The sequence below is a fragment of the Pinus tabuliformis genome, chromosome 5_2 (assembly GCF_031772625.1).
Source record: "Pinus tabuliformis cultivar Carrire ecotype Pingquan chromosome 5_2, CPIR1, whole genome shotgun sequence".
Classification (NCBI taxonomy): domain Eukaryota; kingdom Viridiplantae; phylum Streptophyta; class Pinopsida; order Pinales; family Pinaceae; genus Pinus; species Pinus tabuliformis.
Genome location: NC_142306.1, coordinates 486,698,515 through 486,721,776, shown reverse-complemented (window position 1 = coordinate 486,721,776; position 23,262 = coordinate 486,698,515). Strand labels below are relative to the sequence as shown.

Here is a 23,262-nt window from a genome sequence, read left to right as displayed (position 1 = left end):
AAAGCTTGAGTTCATAATATGTAATTAGTACCAACCTAAGAAAAACTATATCTTTGAACCTCCAACTTGACGAAATGTGCTGGTCTTTAATGCTCCAAATTTGTAAGGGGAAAATTTAGGGGTTAACAATGACGACTTAAGGGGACAGGATCCCCTTGACAGAGGCCGAGAACCTAGTGATCTTTGTAAACTTATCCATGAATGACATCCTATACCAATTAATCTGGTAGATTTGAATTGGTGCATGTACACTAAAGAACATGATATAAAGAATGACCCTTGTCACCTGGATTTTACAGGCACCGAGACAACTGCTTAGGGTAGGGGCTATCACTCTGATCCCCGCCCACTTCGTTCTAGCTGTCTCCCAACAACAGGATATGGGGGGTAGTCCCTATGGAATGAGGCAATGGCAGACGAGTTGGGAACCAACTCGCTTGGGAGACACGAATGAGTCGCCTAGCTACTTGGTTAAAATTAGCAAGACTTAAGGATTTAATTAGATTTAGAGATGAGACCAGTGCCTTATGGAGTCATAATTCTTGCTTATTACAAATTTAGACCAATTAAACGGATGGACACCCGCTGCTTAATATGATAGACTAACCTATATGAGATGCGACTCCTAAGAACTAGGTGTGATGCAAGGATATTGATTAATTTTAGATTAAATGCCTAGTCTAAGTTGGACCTCTCCCTTAACTATTTTGAGAAGGTTGTGAGATGGAAGCCAATGGGAAGCAGGTAGTTGCCTAATTACCGATACCCTCCCGGTGTTCCAACCAATGTTTTAAAACTCCGACTTGGACTCCTAGTCGGCTGAGGGTCGACTCTGACTTCGACTCCAACTCGGTATCGACTCAGTCAGCTCGATTTCAATGATTCGATCGTTGTAAAAAATAATTAAATTTTTTATTTATTTATAAAAAACATAAGTTTAAAGATTTTCATTCATGTTTCCAAACACGCAGTATCAAACTATAGATAGAAGACAACATATGATCAAAGTAGGCTCATGAATATATCCATTATATCAAAATGGCACCTAGTGCACTGTCCAATAAATACATGATGATGATATAGAGATCAAAACAAAAACACATAACCAAGGAAGCTAGAAATGGCCTCTACAACAAAATTAGATTGTGACCAGTACTACTGGCTATTGCCAGAGGAGCCAAGATCATCTGGATCAATCTCTGGATCAAAGTCAGACAGGGGACCCCATGGCTCCTCCTCCTCATCATCTCCAACTGCGACTGTAGAAGTGGTAGCACTAGCAGGTTGTGCAGTAGCTGCAAGCTGAGATAGACGAGATATGCACTTCTGTTGTGGCTGAGCAGAGGAAGCGCTTGCAACTGGAGGACTTGCAAGCTCTAAGGCTGAGGCTGGTACAAGTGTATTAGGATCTGCATTCAACTGAACATGTTGTTCGAGTGATGCTATCGTCTGTAATTCATAATCAATATCCTCATCAGAAGCAAACTCTGTTGGATGACTCTCCACTACCCAATCTGATATTGGATCAATGTCTTCCAACACAATGGGATCTGAATTAGGTCTTTTGTTCAACGATTGGTTGCGTTTGAGTCGGAGGTTGTATTGGACATAGACTAGATCATTTAACCATTTTTGATCCAAACGGTTTCTCTTCTTTGTGTGAATCCTCTCAAAGACAAACCAATTGCGCTCACACCCAGTAGCACTGCAAGTTTGACTCAAAATACGAATTGCAAACTTTTGCAATTCAGGACGACAACTACCAAAAGCCTCCTACCATGGTGCTGCAAAAAACATAAGAGTATAATGAGTTGGCTCAACAAAATTACAAATTATGTCCATCTTTCAAATTATAAACGATTTAACAAAATAAGTATTAAGAATTTGAAAATTGAAAATTTTGTTTACCTGCCTCATCTGCTTCCCTTGCAATCTTTGCTAGGTTCTTCCCAAAGGTACCTGAGGCATTGCTGAAGGTTGTGACCTGTCAATGTATCTCTAGCTGATCACACTCCAATGGGATCATGTGATCAATACAGTCAATCAATCCATCTCTAACCTCCCCTGTCAAAGCTCCTATTGCCTTAGCTTTATAATGATACCATGGGTTCAAAATATACCCAGCTGCATGCATAGGGCCATGGAGTTGATTGTTCCATCTTTCATCAATGATTGCCCAAATGGGCCCATACTTAGCCACTTTATCCTTGTATGCCATCTTTATTTGCTCCTTTGCTTGATCCATAGCCTCATATATGAAGCCCATAGCCAATATTTCCCCATCCACCAACCGCAACACCTTAACCAGTGGCTTAGCAAGCTTCACAATCTTCCCTGCCTTTCTCCAAAATATTTCTTCATTAACTTTCTTTTTCAATTCTTTGCCTTCCAGTTTGTGAGACCACTGGCTTTGATTCCATTCTTCACTGGAAAAATTCTTTTGCAAGTTTCTATGTTGTGAAAGCATATATTGCAATGTCAAAAAATGAGTAGCAAATCTAGTGATGGCAGGCCTAATAATATTCCTGCCCCCTGTGTGTTTCCTCATCAGGCTCAAAATCCATGAATGATTGTAGATAAATTTTGTTATGCTTTTGGCATGATCTACAGTGTTTTTGACCCAATCTAATTTGCCAATATCCTCAAGCATGAGGTCTATGCAATGTGCAGCACATGGGGTCCAAAAGATGGTTTTGTGTTTTTCCTCTAACAGTTCACTAGCAAGAACATAGTTAGAGGCATTACCTGTGATGACTTGAACAACATTAGCCACCCCCACCTCCTCAACAACCTCATCCAATAACTGAAACAACAATTGTCCATCTTTTACCTTATCAGATGCATCAACTGATTTTAGAAACATGGTTCCCAGTGGGCAGAAGATAAGAAAGTTTATGATGGTACGGTTTCTTTGATTAGTCCATCAATCTGACACGATACTACGATAGTACATCCTGTTCTTGCCCATGAGTCCTTGAAATCTTTCAAATACTCATTAATGGAGGCAATTTCTTTCTGCAAACGATATCCCCTTAGCTCATGCATAGTAGGGCCTTTGAAGCATTTTTTAGCAGCATGTATAGCATCAAACATAGGTTCATAATATGGTGAATGAGAAGCATTGAAGGGGATATCAGCATCATACCACCATCTACATATGTAATCACAAGTAGTCTCCCTCAATTCTTTCTTCCAGTAGTCATCTAAAGTGGGCTGCATATGACTTTTACTAGCTTGAGGACCATGTGCATCTGATGGAGAGGAGGGAGTGAAATAACTTTTGATATTCATATCACCCTTTTTCATTTTACCCTTTCCCTTTTCTTGAATAGACTTAAAAGAGGGAGGAACATATCGGAAGGGGTTGGATGCATTAGTACAAGGGATAGAGGAAGAACCCTCAAAATCAAAATGGGGGTTGGTAGCCAACATTTTTTGTATATTCCTCTTCCTCCCAATTTCAGCCTCTAACTCTTTTTTCCTAGCCTTATCTTCTTTAAACTTCCCAAAGCTAGCTAACAAATCCTTCATAATATCCCCAATTTCTGGTGAGGTACATGGATTAATTTGGCCTCTAATCCCTGCCAAGTGTTGTTTTAGCCCATTAATGCCCCTAGGACCATCCTTAATTTTCCTATGGCAAAATTTACATTGCATTTGACTATCAACCATTTCAACATATGCCCAAGCAACATCTTTCACTCTAGGTGCCATTTTTTGACTTGGAAATGAAAGCAAAAAATATGAAAATGAAAACAAAAAAAAAACATTGATTCAATGTTCATTTCTTTCACAAAAAACACTCTTTTCAATTTCCAGATTTTCACATAAAATTTAATAAGCAAAAATAGATTTTTACAAGTGAAAAAAAAATACTTCTAGGCACAAACTGCCTCCTCAAGGTTGCTCCAAGAAACTAACTCCTCAATGGCAAATGCTGCTCCAAATGGCTGCCCAATAAGCTCCTTACTCCAGCTACAATGCTTGCCCAAGACTCCTCATTGCTGTTCCAAAAACAAACTCAACAACTCCTCACAAACTCTCACTGAAATGCATGAGATGGCTGTAAGGAAATGAGAGGGGTTGGGTGGGTTAAATAGGGTTTAGGAGAGGGGAATGGACCCCAAAGACAAGAAAAAAAATCGGTTTGGAGTCCCCCCAAAAGAATCATTTAAAAAAAATCGTTGTTTTTACGTGTTATTGGGCCGCTGTCCCAACCCGGCCGAGTTAATACGGATTCGGCCGAGTTGTTAGACAACTTGGCTGGCTCGGTATTAACCTGGCCGGCCGAACCGTTTCCTAGGCCGGGTCATAGGTGGAGGGTCTGGCTTGGACCAACTCGGCCGAGTCGGTTCCGAGCCGACCGTTTCTGAAAACACTGGTTCCAACCACCTGGTGCTTCCAGCGCTGTAGAGACCGTGGCTTTGGTGACTGCAAGGTCACTGTGTTAACCACTAAGAAGGGTTGAATCCCTCAAGCTAATTGGAAAAGGGTTGCCCTAGGAGTCTATCAACCAAGCTTATGCTTGGAGGTAAGTTATTAATGCAAACTAAGTCTTAGGATGCTTGTGCAATGATTATGAGTGAAATTATCTTGAGTTAAGATTATTTTATGTTATTTAAGTACTTTAATGTGAATTATCTTGTAGCAAGAGTACTTAACAATGATTAGATAACAATCTTAAACAAGATAAGTGTTTAAAGATACAAGTGCAAGCTTCAACTATAGATTAATCCACAAGATGCTTAACCAATTCTTGACAAGAACTTGGAGCAATTTATCTGCTTATCAATTAGCCACAAAGTTATAAAATGCCACAATTACCAAAGATATTTCCAAACAAGATAATGTGTGATCTTATTACTGAATGCCAATTATTAAGAGAAACTCAACCGGATTCACAAGATCCCAATATACCAAAGAGACTTATCACCAAGATGATTTATGATTTAAGTGCTTTAGTGAGTGAGGCAATTAGATGTGAAATATGAATTCTTACATAAACTCATAAGAAAAACACAATGTTAGCCACTTTCACAATGTAAATGCTAAGCACAAGTGACAACAAAATATAGAACTATGAAAACACTTATGTACTTTATGTTCCAATGATCTTTTTATGAGCAATAAGTGACTATTATGACAACAGTAAGAGACTTATGACAACAAGTAAATTCGCTTTAGATATCAAATTCAAAGTGTATATGCTTGCCCAATGTCATAAAGAGAAACCCAACTACCAAATAAACTTAGCCAACTCAAGAATCAGATGTATTAGCCCTCTTAAGATATATTTTGCCACTGTTATATCAGATCTGAAATGTTAATTACAGCAGTAAGGAAAGTGCATGGACAATGAGCTATTAATGCTTGAACCAATGCCAAAATTAACCCAAAACTTGGAAAAATTTACCAAAATTGAACAATCAAGTTTTTAGGCCTTTTAGAGTGTTATTCAGAAAATTTCAGAATTGATTCAGTGATTTATGCAGAAAATTCTAGCAAACAAAACTTTAGATCTAGGCTAAATCCTTGATGCCCAAGTGGCCAAAATTTAGGAAAATTCAAATTTTGCAATTTTAAGTTATTTTTATGAATTTAAATGTGATTTTAGGGCTTATGATATCATTGTTATAAACTGAAAATTATAGCAATAATAAAACAATGAAAATTAGGGTTTAGAGAGCAAACCCTAAGCCCAAGGCCTTGAAGATCCCTTGGTCAAAATTTGCTGAAACTTTGGGATCAAGTTGCCACCTGAAAAATAGATTTTTTGAGGCCCAAAACCTGCAAAACCACTAAGTATTCAGTCCAAAAAAATCAGAGATGAAATTAGGGCAGATTAGGATCAAGGAGGGCCAACGCTAGGCCAAATAGGGCTAGCATTGAGGGCTAAGGAGGCTAGGAGGTTGAGGAATGGGTTGAGGAAGGTAGAAGAGGCCAAGAAAAGGCTGACACAGGAGAGAGGAAACCCTAGAGGGTTGGATGACTAGGGAAAAAGCCCTAAAGGAATGTCGTGGGCCCCACAAGGGCCAAGACCTAAGGAAGGAGGGCCACAGAGGGAGGCCGAGGCCACTATGCCTCATGGGTATGCCTAGGAAGGCCTTAAAACCCTGATGCAGGGCCTAAAAAGGAGGCCCAAGGCCCTAAAGGGCTGACGCGGACCCTTTAGAGGCCATAAAGGATGACACAGAGGCTGAAAAGGCTGATGCAGGCCAAGGGAAGGGAGACGCTGGTCCGGGCTCGGGAGGCCTAAAAAATGAAACCCTTGCTTCAGATTTTTTTTTCTCTTCCAGATCTGAATTTTGCTGCAATTTTTCCAATAGCTGGCCCCACATGAAATTGTAGAGACTAAATTTTACCCTCAAGGTCCTAGATATAGCTCTACTTCAACCTCTTCTCTTGACCTCACTTGCAAGAATGGAAATAAAACACCCAAAACCCCAAATATATACAAAATCTCAAAAACCCAAAACCCAAATTAGCAAAAATAATTTACAAATTAATTTACAAAATTATTTTACAAATATACAAATATACAAGGGTTTTAAAAATTAATTTTTTGAGAAATAGAATTTTTTTATGGCTTTTTTTTTGATAAATGGCTAAAAATACTTTAGAAACCTCGTGCACACTATAGCGTTATCAAGATTAAATACACCACATAAATATTCAGGATCCAAGCAAAGTTGATCCCTCTGCCCACAATTTGTGAACTTGGAGACTAAGGACTGAAGTACCTGCAAACACTATGTATTTATCTCAAGAAAATCTGTTAAATCATATGGCGAATCAAATCACCTAAGATTAGCCCAAAACTATCAATAGAATGATTTTATCTCCATCTAATGAAAAAAAACAGATCTTACCATTTATTAGCACAACATAGGAAAGCTCGTAGTCAATACATACCACAAATCAATGAACATGGAACACCTTGAATTGCTTTCCAAAGTCTTTATTATGATAGAAATAAAAGTTCCCAATGGGACAATAGTTTACACAAGTACTTCAGTAACAATTTTTTAGCCAAAAATTAGATCGCTAGAAACTCAAATGACTCTAATTTATTGATAGATAAATCCTCCAAGTGAAAAATAATAGCTATTTTGCCTAATCCTCGTCAAAATAATCTCGATTGTCGAAAAATACTTGATCATCTTTTAATCTTAGTCGTTGAATTTTCATTTTTGAGGAATTTTCGAATTTATCATTTAATTCCATTTTTATGAGCTCAAAATTAATTATTTTGAGCTAATTTAATTCAAATGACTTAACCACCAAGGTCCAAGGGTCCAATTTTTCTTGAAATATCCAATATTCCCTTGGTGGAGGACCTCTAAAAATTAATTCTTTAAAGACCCATGAATTTGTCACTTGGAGAATTTCATTTTTCCAAGACATTTTAATTTGACTTTAATTAATTAAATTTCTGGCTTAGGACTTTAATTTAATTTTGCCAGAAAATTTAATTAATTGACACTTGAGGGAATTAATTATTTTTTCCACCCTCTAATATTTTAACCATCGTGTCTAAGGACTATGCATTAAAATATTTTTTACATAAGATTTTTTACAATTCAACTCTCAAAGGGGAATACCATTCGGCTTAGACCCTCAAATTACATACCCAATCTGCGACACAATATGATCTAGTAGACCAAGTGATTTGTAATAAAATAATTTAGCCAACTAGCTTAAATTATTCCCAAATCACTTTTACATAAGACTCGACTAGAACACTAGGACTCACCTAAGACTTTGACGAAGAATTCCACCCTAGCTTTGGGGTGAGGTTGGAGGGAAAAACTCTGCCAACCATCCGTGTTTAGAAACACAAATGAATCAGTGAGACGAAAAACCTCCTAGGATGAAACTCTCGCCAAAATAATAGGCTTACCTAGGTTGTTACATACATTCACGGTCTTACTAGCATCATTTACATTACATAACTTGCAGAATGGGTTTACAATGACACATAAATTGTTGATAGATGATCCGATCCTGTTGAAAAATTTGGTACTTCTGCTTCCTTGGAACTTTGACAAAAACTGTGCGATAACCCCCATCCAATGATCCTATCCAGTGGACAATGGAGTCAACAATTATGGAGCCCCAACTAATCAGTTGAAAGGGAGTCTCATCCATACACATGCTCGTTCAAAAGCACAATCTACTACGCCATAACTCTTATATTGCTTCTAGTGGATGATGTGTTATAGTTCACACAATGAAATTAGCCGTCTGGTCAAATTCAAATGAGCAAAACACCTATTAATCATGAAGGAACCCACCAATGAAGCTAATGAGCCCTAAGGTATGAGCATAAATCTCAATCTATGATAGATGTGCTAGAGTTGAACAACTAACAAGATCATCCGATCAAGGTCCAATGATGATTGACCTTGTGAGATGCGAAGTGATCGCTAATGAGGCTAACGACCACCAAGGTGCTCAACTTCTAGATCACCCTCTAGATGATGTATTGGAGCTGATGGGGTATAACTTGTTGAAAAGAAAGGCAATGATGGATTCCTTTTCTTCAAATCAAAGTAATTGTCATTAAGTATGAATATATGGCATCATGTCCCTAGTATTGGATGAGGGAGGAGAACTCACTCGAGAATAATGATTCAATGCAAACTAAAGAGACAAGACAAAAATATGACTCAAGACTTATCCTATTATCTCCTTAACACTCAGATTCAAAACTCAGCAGTAAGCAGTGAATGGACCTTATCCATGTTGACCTAAGCACAAGTTGAAGAGAAGGTTGGATGAACAAATGACATAGGACTCAAGGTTTAACCCTTAACAACACTGGACAACAAGGTTATTGACCTATACGACTCAAAGAAGGACCAACCAGCCTTATAAAGTCTTTTATTTGCAACGACACAAGACACTATGCTGATGTGAAAGAAAAAATTTCCGCATATTACTAACTGGCTTTGAATGGCTACCAAAGTAAAAGAAAAATCTGCAAAGAAAAGACCCTTTTTGCTATCCTAAAACACTAAAATCAACGATTTGGAAGTCTAAAAGTGACACTAAAAAGTCAGCAACAAATGTACTTCCCATAACCCAAGACTTTGCCTTAAATCTTTTCCTTTTCTCTTTGTTTTTTAGATATCACTGGAAATAATATTTCAAACGTTGCCATGATGAACCAATGTACTTGAATGAACAATGTAACCATGCAGCCAAGTGATTGGATAGACGGAAAAGATTGACATAGTCAACCCTCCAGTGCAACCAATCATTAAGTCTCATAAGCCGGAAGTATGCATTCATGTGTTTGTTGCTTAAGAAACTAATATAAATTATCGAATGGAATCTGGAGTATGGTACCTCAACAATGATCGACAATAGAGTATAAGAGCCAAGACCATTCGAATTTGCATGCTAAAACACCTTCTTCATCTTGAGTTCAACTGCATCATGAGTAACCTTGTCACCAAAGCAACAGTTTGTAAGAAGATCTCCTCGAAGAACAAAATCTGAATGCGGGACTATGGGTGAATTGTAAGAAAAATCATCTTCTGGTTGAACCAAAAGTTCCTCTCATTACGGCAATGGTATTTGATCAAATTGTGTCTGAAGTACCATGGGGATAGACTGACAAAGTCTCTTGTTGATCTATTTGCATGGTTGATTTGTTTCTCTTCCTCTTGATCTTTATCAATTGAATGAACCAATGAACCCACTTAAAAATTTGGCTTTTCAGCTTCATCTTCATGGAGTTCTGTATATGAATCAAGAGGTGCAACTAATAGTTCACGATCTTTAAAGCATAAGCTCGAAATAAGCAAAAATGATGGATCATGTTGTTGCGGGGCAGATGGTTGATTCTGTTGATTTCTTTCTGATAGGGTCACCTTATTGGATTACTTTTCCAATAAATCAACAAATTGTTTTGCTACCTTAGTGTTCTCACTGGTAGCTTCCTTCTTCACTTCCTGTGGTGTTGTACTCCGTGGATCAAATAACTTGGATTGGGCAGCTTGGCCTTTCCAAGTTGCAGTAATATTTCTCTCTAGTTTGATAGCAACAACTTGTGTTTCCTCCAAATTATGAACATCTTTCTCCCTGATCAAGAGGCCAAGTTATTCATCACGAGCTTTGAAATGACAATGCAATGCAAACTCATCATTAGGATACACATTTTGGGGAATCTTAAAATAAAGTTTAGAAAAACGGTCATTAAATTCAAATACAGATTTCTCCTCCTCTTTAAGTATATAATCAAGTTTAGTTAATAAGAATGAATTGTCTTCTTTGTGGTCCCATTTTTCTGTAAAGTTTTGCTGAAATGGATAACATCTACCAATGGAAGCATGAGGAAGAGATTTGTACCATGTCCGTGCATTCCCCTCAAGGGGTTTGCTTGAACAACTTCATCACTACATTCTCATATTCTATTTCAAAATTGTCCACAAATTTTAAAAATGCATCAAGGTGATCGATCGTCCATTGTGACTGTATTGTTTCCTGCAAATTTTGGCAAACACTTCTAATAATTAATCTAAAGGCAAATCATGAGGTTGATAAAAAAATCCAGTGAAATCTGATGGGTTTTAAACAATTTGGGTAGACCTTAGTGGATTTCCAATTGATACCCATTTTGAAAGACAAAGATGAAAATAAGAAAAAATGCAACCATAATATTTACTTTGGATAAAAATATGCATGAAACCAAAGAAAAAAGTGGTTGAAGATACAATTATTGGAGAGCTTGAGAAAATTAAATGTGGAGTGCAGTGAACTTACTAAAGAATATAATACACTTAAGAATCTAGCTGAAATTCTTGGTCGAAATCTAATCTTGTTTGAAAAAAGCGACTTAGGTTTGCTCAGGCTCGGAACTATGCCTTAGTATGATTGAATTGTGGGGATTTACTCCTTTCAACCAATATGATTTGATCCTATCTACAATGGAGTTGCCAAGTGAGAAAATAAAATATAGCAATTTGAAAAAAACTCACCAATATCATTGCAATAATCGAGGATTGGCGACAATTTGGCAACAACGCCAAATTGTTAGCACTAATTTCTACACCCATTTTTAATAATATGATCTTTGAAAATCAATTTTAGAAATCAACGAACAAATAGGAAAAAATCTGCTCTAAGTGTTAGTAGTGAATCTCCTTCTCAATTTTGGTTGGTGCTTACTGATCTTAGCAGGGTGTTCCTAGCCTTAGTACTTGTTTAACTTGTAAAATCTGTGATATAATGTAGAAAAAACAGTAAAGTAATGGCTGTTTGGCCAGCAAATTAGTGACCAAACAAGATTGCAAAATTCTTAAAGTCTAATATGTGTAATAATCTTCAGCAAATCAATGTTTTGTATGGAAAAATAGAGGGAATAGAAAGCGTATTTGAATGGTAAATACCAAAATATATAGCTGAAATAACTCTTACTAAATTGCATGAAGTATCATTGAAACATCAAACAAACCCAGAGGGATATATTGGATCAAAACTGAGCTTTATTTCGCAAGAGGCAAAAGGTTGGCTGCTCCAAGATGACTATTATAGAATTGAAGGCAATGATATTCAGACACAAGATAGCAAAAATCTAGAGGAGAGAAGAAAGAATGATGATGAAGAAAAGAGAGTAAGGCTAATTGCTTGCTCAAGACAAAATGAACTGGATGCTTGCCTTCCCTTATATTTATAATGTTTCCCCCCTTAAACTCGTACTAGTGAGAAGAGGATGTTGAATTCTCCATAATGGGCTATCATTGTGCTTCAAAAAAAGATTGCTGAGTCAAATGAGCTTGAACTGAAGGATAAAATCAAAAGAAGTGGCACATGTTTGAGTTTAACTGGAGTATCTTTTAGTTGTCATGAGATAAAAATATCCTTGAGGCTAAACAAATTCGACTTGGTAAAAAGCTTCTTGGAATATTTCAAGTAAATTTCACTGTGAATTTTGCCCAGGAAAAAAACAGTAATTTCATTCAGAGAGATGATAGAAAATTACATTCTTCATATACACATTCTGTGTGTATTTATTTTCTGAAAAAGACCAAAAATAACAGTGAGAGCTCATGGGATAAAAAGGAGCTCCTGCGACTAAGTGCCCATTTACATTATAAACAACATTTTTGTGCTGGGAACCATGAAACTGAGACTAATGATTACAACCCAAGAAATCTGTCCAAAAAAGAAACAAAAGAGTGCAATCTGTAGGCACTGAAAGTAGATTTTTTTTCCAAAAAATCAGAAACTGTTTGGATATCTGAAGGATTAATCTGCTATTGGTCCAAGAGGAAGATCCCTGTATGGCTGGTGAAAAAACTCATACACGTGTCCATCTATCTGTTCTGTAATACCCCACAGGCCTTGGTCCATATTGAGGCCTTCTTTAGAGAGGCTGTCTGCAGTCCTGTTCCTTTCCCTGTAAATACGATTGCATATGAAAAAAACAGAAGATATTAATAATTCACATGATTTCCTCCATTATAGGCATGAGAATAATATTCTTGCAAGCTTGAGTTTTATTGGGTCAGTTAATAGTGAGCATGGAGTCCCCAAAAATCTGAATCTGGGTGCATGCAAATCCGCTGTGATAAGAACATCCTCCAAGCAATTTTGTTACAGGTCGAGTTGTCTAATATTATCTCAAGCAATTTGAGCTAGCTTATTTCCCCCCTCAATCAAATTTTAGTAAATTTGAATTGATATAATTTTAGGAGTTTGAGTTGTTGAGGGAAAAATGTGCTTTTTTGTTAAGGAAAGGTTCGAGTGAAACAAGGAGGAAATGAGGAAAGTAAAGAGTGATAGGTGGAGTGGAAATAGGAGAGAAAAGAGGAAAGGGAAATGCACTAGGACAGAGAAAAATATAGTGGAGGAAATTAATTTCCTTTATTGTGATGTCACACCCATGTGCTTTTCCACCTCATGGATGACTCATGAAATATTGCTATTTGTTCATTCCATCTGCTGCCATGTGTCAACCCCCATACTGCCACATCAGCCTGCTATGAATAGACATGACAAAAATAGCAGCCCCCCTAGAAAATGACTGGAATATATTAGGCGACCCTGCCATATATAGTACGCCTAAAAATAGGCACCGCAATAAAATAGAATCTGACAGCATGTCCATAATGTTATTAGATTCAAAATTTGATGAAGAATCAAAATAGGTTGTCAGCAGTGCCATGCCAATATTGCTAAAAAATGAATGTCTTGGATTATAATGAAATCACTCTCATCGGACTTGTAACTCAATGAGGAGTTTGAATACATAACCAGATTTGACATGTGACCACTGCTAAAAATTGGAAGTGCTCAGATTCTCATTAAACCATACTCATTGGATTTGTCTTTTTGTAAGGAATCTGAATCCGTGATCAAAATCAATATGCAAGTACTGCTAAAAATATGGCTTGCATGTTGCCTGAAAATAGCTCACTGGTCTCAAAATCTTGCAAGGATTCCAAATGTACCATTATCTCTAACATGCACCGTGATCAAAATCAATATGCAAGTACTGCTAAAAATATTGCTTGCATGTTGCCTGAAAGTAGCTCACTGGTCTCAAAATCTTGCAAGGATTCCAAATGTACCATTATCTCTAACATGCAAGTCTCTGGATGAAACCTAAAATTATTAAGTGCCATGCATGTTGCTTGGAGAAGCCTCACTGGAATCCTGAGTTTATAAGGACTCTGAATCTGTAATCAGTGCCACCATACAAGGCCTAGAACTCTGTCTCTTACAAAGTAGGGGACTTGCTAAAGCTAGTAACTCTCTCCAATCTATGCAAAAATTGTTTGAAATCCACTAGTTTTCATGGGAATGAACCCCCAGCCTAAGCAAACTGATGAAATGTGCTGGTTTTTAAACCTTCAAATTTGCAAGGGGCAAATTTAGGGGTTAACAGGGGTATCAATTTGCCTCAATCCACACTGTTTGTCTTTGATTTTCTGATCTAATATGCACATCCCTTCAATTTCGAGCATAACACCAGAAACTTTGAAACACACAACGTATGATCTACTCATGATATTATTTAAGTGGATTCATTAAATCCAGAATCTTTGCATGTAACGATATATTTAAGTTTAACATGCATGGATATTTCAATAGACAGGTCTAGAAATCTAAATAATCACAATTGCATAAATAAATTCACAAGGCAAATGGCAAAAATCACACACACCAAGAGACAAATACATATCTTAAAGCATTGCAACAATGAACCGTCTCTAGAGGATTTTCTATCCAGCCCTTGGCTTGCATCTTGCTGAGCCACCACTGAGCTATGTGCCATAGTGTGACAAGGGCATCTCTTTCTCATCCTAAATGCCAAGCATCTGTTCGGAAAGACATGCAACTCTTCAGTCATAAAATCCTTTCTAGATTTACCAAATCAAGGATGTGGCTATCTAAGACTTGAGAACCATCCTGATCTCCACCAAGCACTTTGCAATGACCACTTATTCAACCTTGCAAGTTGATGTTCTTTCCCACCATATGCAGTGCTTCCTGTTGACCTCAACTGATTGAAGGCCAGTTAATTAACTATGAGTTTCCCACTGTATGCAGTGCCTCCTGTTGGCCCCAACTATGAGTTGCTATTTCACAAATATACAAGCAATTAGATTCCTCCTTGCTTCTTGTTGCTGCAACTCCACGGAGATTAGGAGAAGCACCACTGCTGCAGTGAATTCTTTTGCTTTTCTCTTTTGCCATAATCCCCTGCAGAAATGATCAAAATCACCAGCCCACAATCACAAGCGAAATCCAAGCTCACTTTCTTGAAGCATGAGAGAGCTGTCAACCCAATGAGTGAGCCACCAAAATGAATGTTGGAAGAACCATTCTTCTTTCGAAATTAATGCCTGTATATGTTAATCTAGTTGCTGTTTTTCAGAAAAGTCCTGTTTAATGCAAGTGGTTTTCTTCAAAGTAGCAATTGGACTACGTATGGGTAGCAGAAGCAGCATGTAAGCCTCCTTTTAAACCAGTAAGTGGGTGCATGGTATAGGTGGTTGCCACTTGTCTGTGCCACCTGTCTTGCATGCCCCACCCCTTCTCCTCACTTTCACTCCTAGGCAATTGTTGTGCTTTTATGTTTTATTCACAAAGCATGGATCTTTTTCCTTTTATTGCAATATACATCATAAAGTGCCTTTTATGGAACAATCACAAATAATAGGGTATTATTCCAATTACATCAAGAGGCATAACATAGCTTTACACATGGTAACCTTATTCAACTAGGGAACCAAATTTGGGATATTACAGAAGTCTTCTGGTTGACTAAAAAAATCTTGCTAATTTGAATGGTTTAGGATCCTAATTGGCCTAATTATCTGGGAGAAGCTACAGTTGGGCAGGATTTAGTGTCCAAGCACTTAATCCACCAAAGGCTACTCAAAGACCACAATGGGTGAAGTAATATGTCGACCAATGGGATAAGGTATCCAAATTAATAATATTCGAGGGTTTCAAGACGTACTCTAAAAGCAAAAGATTGAACATAGTGCACACTATGTTACTGGATCTGGCACAGGGAAGTCCAGGATCTGTGGATCTGATCTGGATCCGGATCTGTGAAAAATACGGCGACATGGCGGATCCATGCTTGCAGGAAATGGATCATATGCTGAGGAAACGGATCCTGTGCTAGATAGACGGATCCTGCAGACCTCAAGAGGAATTCTGTGGAATTTCCTCTGGGGTTGCCAAGAGTAAATCTACCACCTCTTCACACCAGCCCTAAATAGATTCAACAGCCTCTCTTTTACCTGCCGCACACAGAAATTTGACTCGCTTATTTGCCAACAAAAATGTTCTTGTTTTTCCCTCTGCTAAAAGAAAGGGAGCTCAGGATCCTTTTCTCCTATGTTGAAGTTTTGTAAAACAATTTATATTAACTGCTGGTATCAAATTTGCATACAATTCAAGTCTATTGAGAAGCTGGATACATATGGGCTTGATGCTTACATACTCCCAACCAGTGTTGTGGGGGAGCGCCTCCCCCCCCCTCGATCTTGCTCCCAATCTGCGCTCCGGGCGGGAGCGACTTGGGAGTGGGTCGGGAGCGTGCTCCCGAAATCGCTCCCGAAAAGGGAGTGATTTCGGGAGTGTTTTGCCTTTTTTGCAATGATGTTCCAAATGCAATTTTTTTTTCTTTCAAAAAAACAAATAAGTTTTGAGTGGGGCAGCTTAATGATCAAGTCTATGGCCCTAGTATTGATATGCGATTCATGGTAATCTTCATTTCCATCCTTTTACTTAAATTTTTAATATTACCATGAAATGACTCAGGATGTTTGAGAGTGGTTCTGACCTCATTGGATTTCATATGCAGAAAGTAGAATTTTAGATTTCATTCAAAATCTAGCAGACTTATCAGTTTTTCAGGATTACAATGTTTCCATTGAATTTTGTCATGTATTAGGGTATGAAACTCATATTTAATCAAGAGCACCAATCCCTCTATGTACCTTGATGTTAGTGACATTGGTTGTCGAACTCCTCTATCATGACCTTCCTAAAAATGTACGCATCACTCAAACAAAATCTTGACTTGACATGCTATGCTTTTTCTATCTTATATTAATGCTTAGAGGGTGATATTAATGACAAAGATCCCTATACAGAGACAGAGGTAATGACAAAGATAACTCTGGATATTAACTCTTAAGAGGGTGATATTAATGACAAAGATCCTGATTTTCCAACAAGACTAAAAAATTAGACATTTCTCGTGGTGGCAAGAGGCCCAAGCATAAGCAATAGATAATAGATATACATGTCTTTTATAGTTTCTAGTAGTTTTTATAACTATTGACTCTTTCATATTTATTATGATATTGTTTTAAACAATATATGACAATTTAAGTTTGAAGTTGGCAATTATAACTTATTAGTAATGAATTATGAATATGATGCTTCATGAAAGTTGAAAGTTGTTTCATTTCATTTTATAACATTTCATTTCATGTTAGATATTATTTGTTGTAAAGGTTACACTTAGCTTACAAGTACAACTTTGGTGATCAATGATGATAAATGTTATATATTGAATTTTGAAAGGTTGAAACTTTAACATTGATGAATCATGAGACTCAATATGTTGTATGTTACTATGTTACTAACTTGTGGACGTGGTTGATGAAGATTATAACTTCTAGATGATTGTTGTTATATGGTTCAATCTATGTTTTTTATATCTAATTCATCATTCTACATGTTTTTGTTGACATATATGTATCAAAATATAAAAATATAAAATATATATATATTATATAAAAAACACTCCGGGATTCGCTCCCAAACTGGGAGCTTCTGAAAATGTCGCTCCTGCACCCATTTTTGCTCCTCCCCGCTTTTGCTCCCGCTCCCAAGTAACACTGCTCCCAACTTATAATATACAAAATGTCTATAAACTAAGAGTTTAAACATAAATCTTAGTTACAGACTTACATTTATAAATTAAACTTATGTTTAAAATCATATAAATTTTATATAAGCCCTTGGTGATCAACAGCAGGCACTCCCACTTAGATAATTTTTTTTAAGTTTTAATTTTTGTGTATTTTAATTTTTAGTTTTGTGTATTGATAATAAATTTTAATTTGAAGAGAATGTAGATCCATTTGAGGATATGTAGTTAAACGTACTGCACATTATGATATTAATAGAGTGATCATGGATGGGATACTCATTTTTGTACTTACTACTATCATTTATGATATCATCCTTTTTGTACTTGGGAGGATTCATCATTTCAGTGTTTCATTCTTCATATTTATAATATATCTAATGGTTTCAGTTCTAAATGTTGTGATTTATAAATGGATTTGATTTTTGAACTCAATTAATTTTTTTTAAATATTATATTTTTTTTGTACTTGACGTATCTGGATCCTGGATTTTCAAAAATCTAGCGAATCCGGATCCGTATCTGTATCCGAATCCTGATAACTTAGAGTGCACACGATCTAGAATTCTTAGGGGCCACCAAAATGATTTAGCATGGGTTTATTTGGTGAATATACTATGTATGGATCAATAGGATAATGGAGGTTATGTATCTTGCATAAGATCATCAACAGATGAAGCATACACAAGTCCAGGTGCAGAATTGTTTTCCTGAATTGACAAATGTAGCCCGGAAACCACGGGAAGTGTTTTGTAGAACCAAGGTCCCTGGTTTAGCCATGGGAACCAAATGCATTTCTAAAGTCTAGAAAGCATCTTGGGGTGCCAAATCTGGATTCTGAGCAATTTCATCTTGTTTTGGTTCCCAAATTCCTAGTCAAATTGAACTTGACAACTATCTATATGGGATAATTAATGACTTGGGTGTGTTTCTTGATTTTAGAAAACACCTCAATAATGATGAACAGTCTTGGATATGAACCCTAAAGTGGTTCTTTACTTTTTCTGTGGTTCCTCAATTCTGGGATGAAGTCTAAGCAAGAGTATTTATCTATATATGCTATTTTGTTAACCATGGTATTTGAAGACAAGGAGAAGGGAGAGTGAGTTCATCCATGAAGAACATGGTGATTGTATTTGAGCCATAGTGATTTGCATCTTAGTTATACACACCTCTTGATATTGAGGCTTGGTCCCTCTTCTATAATCTGATTGGGGTGTCACATGGGGCTGAAACTGTGCGTGTGTGTACTCAAAGCTGTTTGGTAGCTAACTGAACTTTAAATGGCCAAACTTTGTCATATGAAACAAAATAATTTGGTTGGAACTGCTTAATCTTCACGTAATGGACGTGTATATGAGAGTCAATAATGCCATTTAATGCCCTTGTTAATTTGGATAGAACAAATCCAAAAGATACAATCTGGACCTTGGTTGAAGGATAGATGGTTCACACCCTGTTAGTTACTTGTCATTAAGTTGGGCTTAAACATTTCAGTTGTCTTGATCAATTTGAATGTATCAGACTATGATGATTTCTATAGAAAATGATAGATTATTTCAACATGTCTGAAATAATAATATCTTTTCAGAAATAAAGAATAAATATATATTCAATTAAGAGATCAGACAGTGTTTTGCTGAAGCAAAACTTGAGTGTCCTTTTCTAAGAGAGCAAGATTTATTCTTCTGGTGCTTGGATATGTCACTCTTGATGTACATGTATATTGAATTTTTTGAACTAAGCTTCCGTTTAACAGGATGATGCTAATGCACCCAGATTTATCATTATGGGGGACCCATTAGCATCATTCAAACTGGTGGCCTTTAGGTTAGACAACTGCAAGTGGAGGGTATCTATTCCACCAAAGTCACCAAGGATTCACACTTGAGATCAACTGCTGTCACATGTGTGGGGTGCCCATCCACAAGTGTGAGCACAAACACAAGCATAAGCATGTCACTTGGATAGACTTGACCCTGGGTGGGGACTATATTAGCTACCCACTTTCATTGACATGGCAAGCCACTGTTGAGGCATACTGTTTTTTTATGTAATATATGATGCATTATCAACAAAAAGGATGTCATATTCTTGATCCAGAATGGCCAAGAAACTTTATGCTTGGAATGTCTTTAACTGGAAGAATTGATGTCCACAGGCAATCAAAATAGTATCATACGTTTGACGTGAATCAGGAGGATGACCTTGAAAATTCGAGAATGCTTCCTTTGGAAGGTGGTGAAGTTGAAATTGTTCCTAGGACCCGTCTTGCAGAACTAACGAATTTTTGTTTTCAAAATATTCGTTATTGTTAGATAGGAGGATTAAATTTTGTTGAATAGGTTCTGAAATTATGATTCCTTGACATGATGTCATTCTTAATCTGACATCTGAGGGTGGTGGTCGTTCAACATCATTGCTATCAAATTCACACAGTAATACTGCCTGCTGATCACTATTATCTCCATGGAGAAATTGTTTTATGCTCATCTTCGCCTTTGCAGGTTTGCTTATCGATATATCATATTTTTTCATCACTAGTTGCTTCCTTAACATCCTCTTTCTTCTGTCTACTTATGAATGAATAACTATTTTCTCAACATTGTTTGGGGACTTTCAGATTTATGATTACTGAATGGACCTCTTTTTCCTATAAATCTCCAGCTTCTTAAGGATTTGGTTGGTGTGCCATTGAGTATTTTGGTGAATGCAAATGATTCTGATTCAAATAATGACAATCCCATGGCTGGTCCTTATTCCTTCATGCAGTAGCTTGATGTAGAGTCTAGTGGGGCATTGCTTTGAGCAATGATGCTCATTCTTGTCATTTGCTCTGTTCTTAGAACAGTTAGCTTAATACTTAGATCCGTATCTTCTGAATTTTATAAATATAATGAGAAATGCAATGGTGATAGATGATTTGTGAATCATGATTATTGTGTTGTTACATACATCATCTATGATTTATTATGTTGTTATATCATTACATGCATCATTTATGATCTATTATGACATGTAATGTAGCATGTTATTAGAGCATTGTCATGTATAAAATTTCTATGATTTATGTTTTAATTTTAGGGGTGCTTCCACACATCACCTGGATGTGTGTCCCTGCTCCTGTGTCCTCACGCCCTAGAAACTTGGTGAAACATTAGTATTATATTATTTAGCTGTCCTTGTTTGAAAGTGCTATCTCACTATTTCATCATGCTTGGTCTAGTTTATTATATAGTCACCTTAATACTTAATTGTAACCTTGGAACTTGTAGGAATCCTTTGTTGCGCATCAAGCCTATGCCTGGGTGCTTGGATCAACCTTTGGAAAGAAAAAAGAACACTTAATTGGAACAGGTAGTAAACATGGAAAAAATGTCCATTTTCTTTCCTTCACTTCAGAAGTTCAGAGTACTTTATTCTGTTATGCCATTAATATTGCTCCACTGCAATTTAAATTTTGCCCTTTTAAATTGTCTTTTGGATCTTTTAGGTCAATATGTGTAATGCAGTTAAGTGTAGAGGTTTTATTGAACTTTGGGATATCCTTGAATAAACCTCTGGCTTTACACATAGTCTATCCTGATAACAATTTTATTGTTTGCTTTAGTGTATTTTTTTTATCAGTTTTATTTGATCGCGCACAAGGTTGTGAAATTAATGTTATAGACTTGTTTGAAATATTCTTATTCACCGGGAGAAAGCGGGTAGGTACCCTATTGAATTTTATTTCTTGAAATATTATGAATGGTTGTAAGTCACAATATACTGTTAAGAGTTTGGCCTGTATACAATTGGGCGCTCGGCTGTTGGGTATATTTCACCCTTAAGAGTTTGGCCTGTATATGATTGGGGACTTGGGTTTCAGTTTAGCTGGGAGAAAGATAGACTTGCTGGGGATTTCACTCCTTTAAGCGTAAGGTTTATAGCGTGCAAATCTGAGATCTCCCTGGCACTCTCTCTGTGTATATTTTACTCCTTTAACCTTAAGGCTTATAGCGAGCAAGTATGTGATCTCCTTTGCACTGCAGCCAAGTGTATTTAACCTTTCCTTCTTTGCCAACTTCTTTATATTGGGATGACTGGTGGCTCTGGATATGAAAAGCCCTTGAAATAACACTAACTTGTTTATAGCCCCAAGGGTTAGCTCAGTTGGTCAAAATCAGTGCCTCGCCATCGGGAGGTCACAGGGTCCAATCTCCCCGAAGCCCTTGGGGTCAGGCCTTGCTAGTGGGCCGCGGGGCTAGATTCCCTTCAGGGTTGATCAGCCCAGATATTTCCGTGGATGTAGTGCCACCCATTGACCAGGGTGTCCGTGAACCACAGCCTTGTTTATGTCCTTTTACATTCTAAATACCTTGTCAAAAGCTGGAGACAGGTCTAGATTTCTGATGTATTTGTTTTAAACTTGAATAATTTGTCACTAAATTCGCATTTATAGTATCAATATTTTGGCAACTACTCATTCTTGTTTAATTTACTCTGTTTTGTGTGTATCACAGGTTTTCTGTTGTTTGTTTAGTGTTCTAAGCCATGAGCCTTGGATGTATAGCGTGCCATGGTGTAGGGAATTCGACTGATTCATTCAGGAGCTACTCGACCTCTTCAGATTCTGAGAGTGATGCACGATGTGGAGCAGTAGGAAATTGCTGGCTGAAAAAGACTCCTGGAGTGGCTACTAATAGCGCAATGAGCTCCAAGGTGGCTCCCCAACCTGCTGTAACACCTCGTTTGTTACGTTGTCCTGCTTTGAGAAGGGATATCTTTAGGGACTGGCACTTTGAAGAAATGGCTATGGAAGGGCGTCAGTTACGTCGATGAAGGAAATTGTTTATTGTTAGGTGGACTGGTCTTGCTCTAGGATGGATTTTGGGTAAAATTCTGTATTCTTGTTTTCAAGTATGAATCTTTTTGTTGTATTAATGTATACCATGTCTTCTTTTTCTATAAGAAGCTTTAAATCTTGGTTCGGTACTTGAAGATTGGATATAGTATAACAGAAATTAATTGCCCTTCTGAGCATGGACTTGCTTTGTTTTCAAGCAGTTTTTATGTGATTGCTGCACGCAGTTTCAAATCCTGTTCGTCTTTTCTTCTTTTATGAATGAAAATGTGGGTTTGGCACTCGTGCTTATTTAAAAGGCATCCTGGGTAATACAATTATATTTGGCAAAGTGGGTTAAGTTAGAAGTATTAAAGCAAGCCAGTATCAAATTTATTGTAATGCTCTCTTCTTTGACCATATCCACTGGGGTAATGATGTATAATGTCATTTTTCTTTGTAATGTGCAATTTCTGTTGTTAAGAGAGACGAACTTGACTTTCCACTGATTAGATCTCTATTATCATTCAAACTGTGTTTTTGAGTAACAGAAAATGGTATTATATGATTTGATCTAATATAGATTATTTGCAATGCCTGCAGTCCAGAACTGCATATATGGTGTATGTTACACCTCTTTCAGTCTTCCTGGAGATGTCACTGGACTTGAGCAATGAGAAATTGTTAAGTTGTCTCTCCCTTCCAGGGCAGGGCACCATCTGAACTTGTAGAATATGCATTATGTCATTTTGATTGTCAGAGCACGAGAGTTGCGAGAGTCCAGAAATTTAGTTTACAACTTGAGTGATTCTCGCCTGCTTCTTTACTGTTAGCAGGTCGTTGAGAATGTTGGAGTAATTATGGTGGCATGGAACTAAGATTATGGTATATCAGAAAATATTATCGATGAAAATGATTACCTAGCTTAGTTTAGGATAGTCTCATAGCGGGGACCGTAAGCTACTCACACAAGGTTTCTATATACTAATCAAAAGCACGCTCATTAGCAGACATGCCCGATTTTTGATAT

At 37.1% G+C, this 23,262-nt stretch overlaps 1 protein-coding gene across 3 annotated transcripts in view; it reads left to right on the top strand.

Annotated features, from left to right (window-relative positions):
* The window catches only part of LOC149159815 (uncharacterized), a 73,862-nt gene extending 51,372 nt beyond the window's left edge, over positions 1 to 22,490 (top strand). Inside the window, exons 2-3 of one of the 3 annotated variants that reach the window (XM_089436578.1) lie at positions 20,686 to 20,767; positions 21,913 to 22,490. In XM_089436578.1, the coding sequence (XP_089292704.1) occupies positions 21,944 to 22,231 (288 nt within the window). In that variant the 5' untranslated portion in view covers positions 20,686 to 20,767; positions 21,913 to 21,943 and the 3' untranslated portion in view covers positions 22,232 to 22,490. The remainder of the gene's footprint in view (positions 1 to 20,685; positions 20,768 to 21,912) is intronic. The other 2 variants (XM_089436580.1, XM_089436579.1) reach the window with 2 other exon arrangements.
* The last annotated feature ends 772 nt before the right edge of the window (positions 22,491 to 23,262 follow it).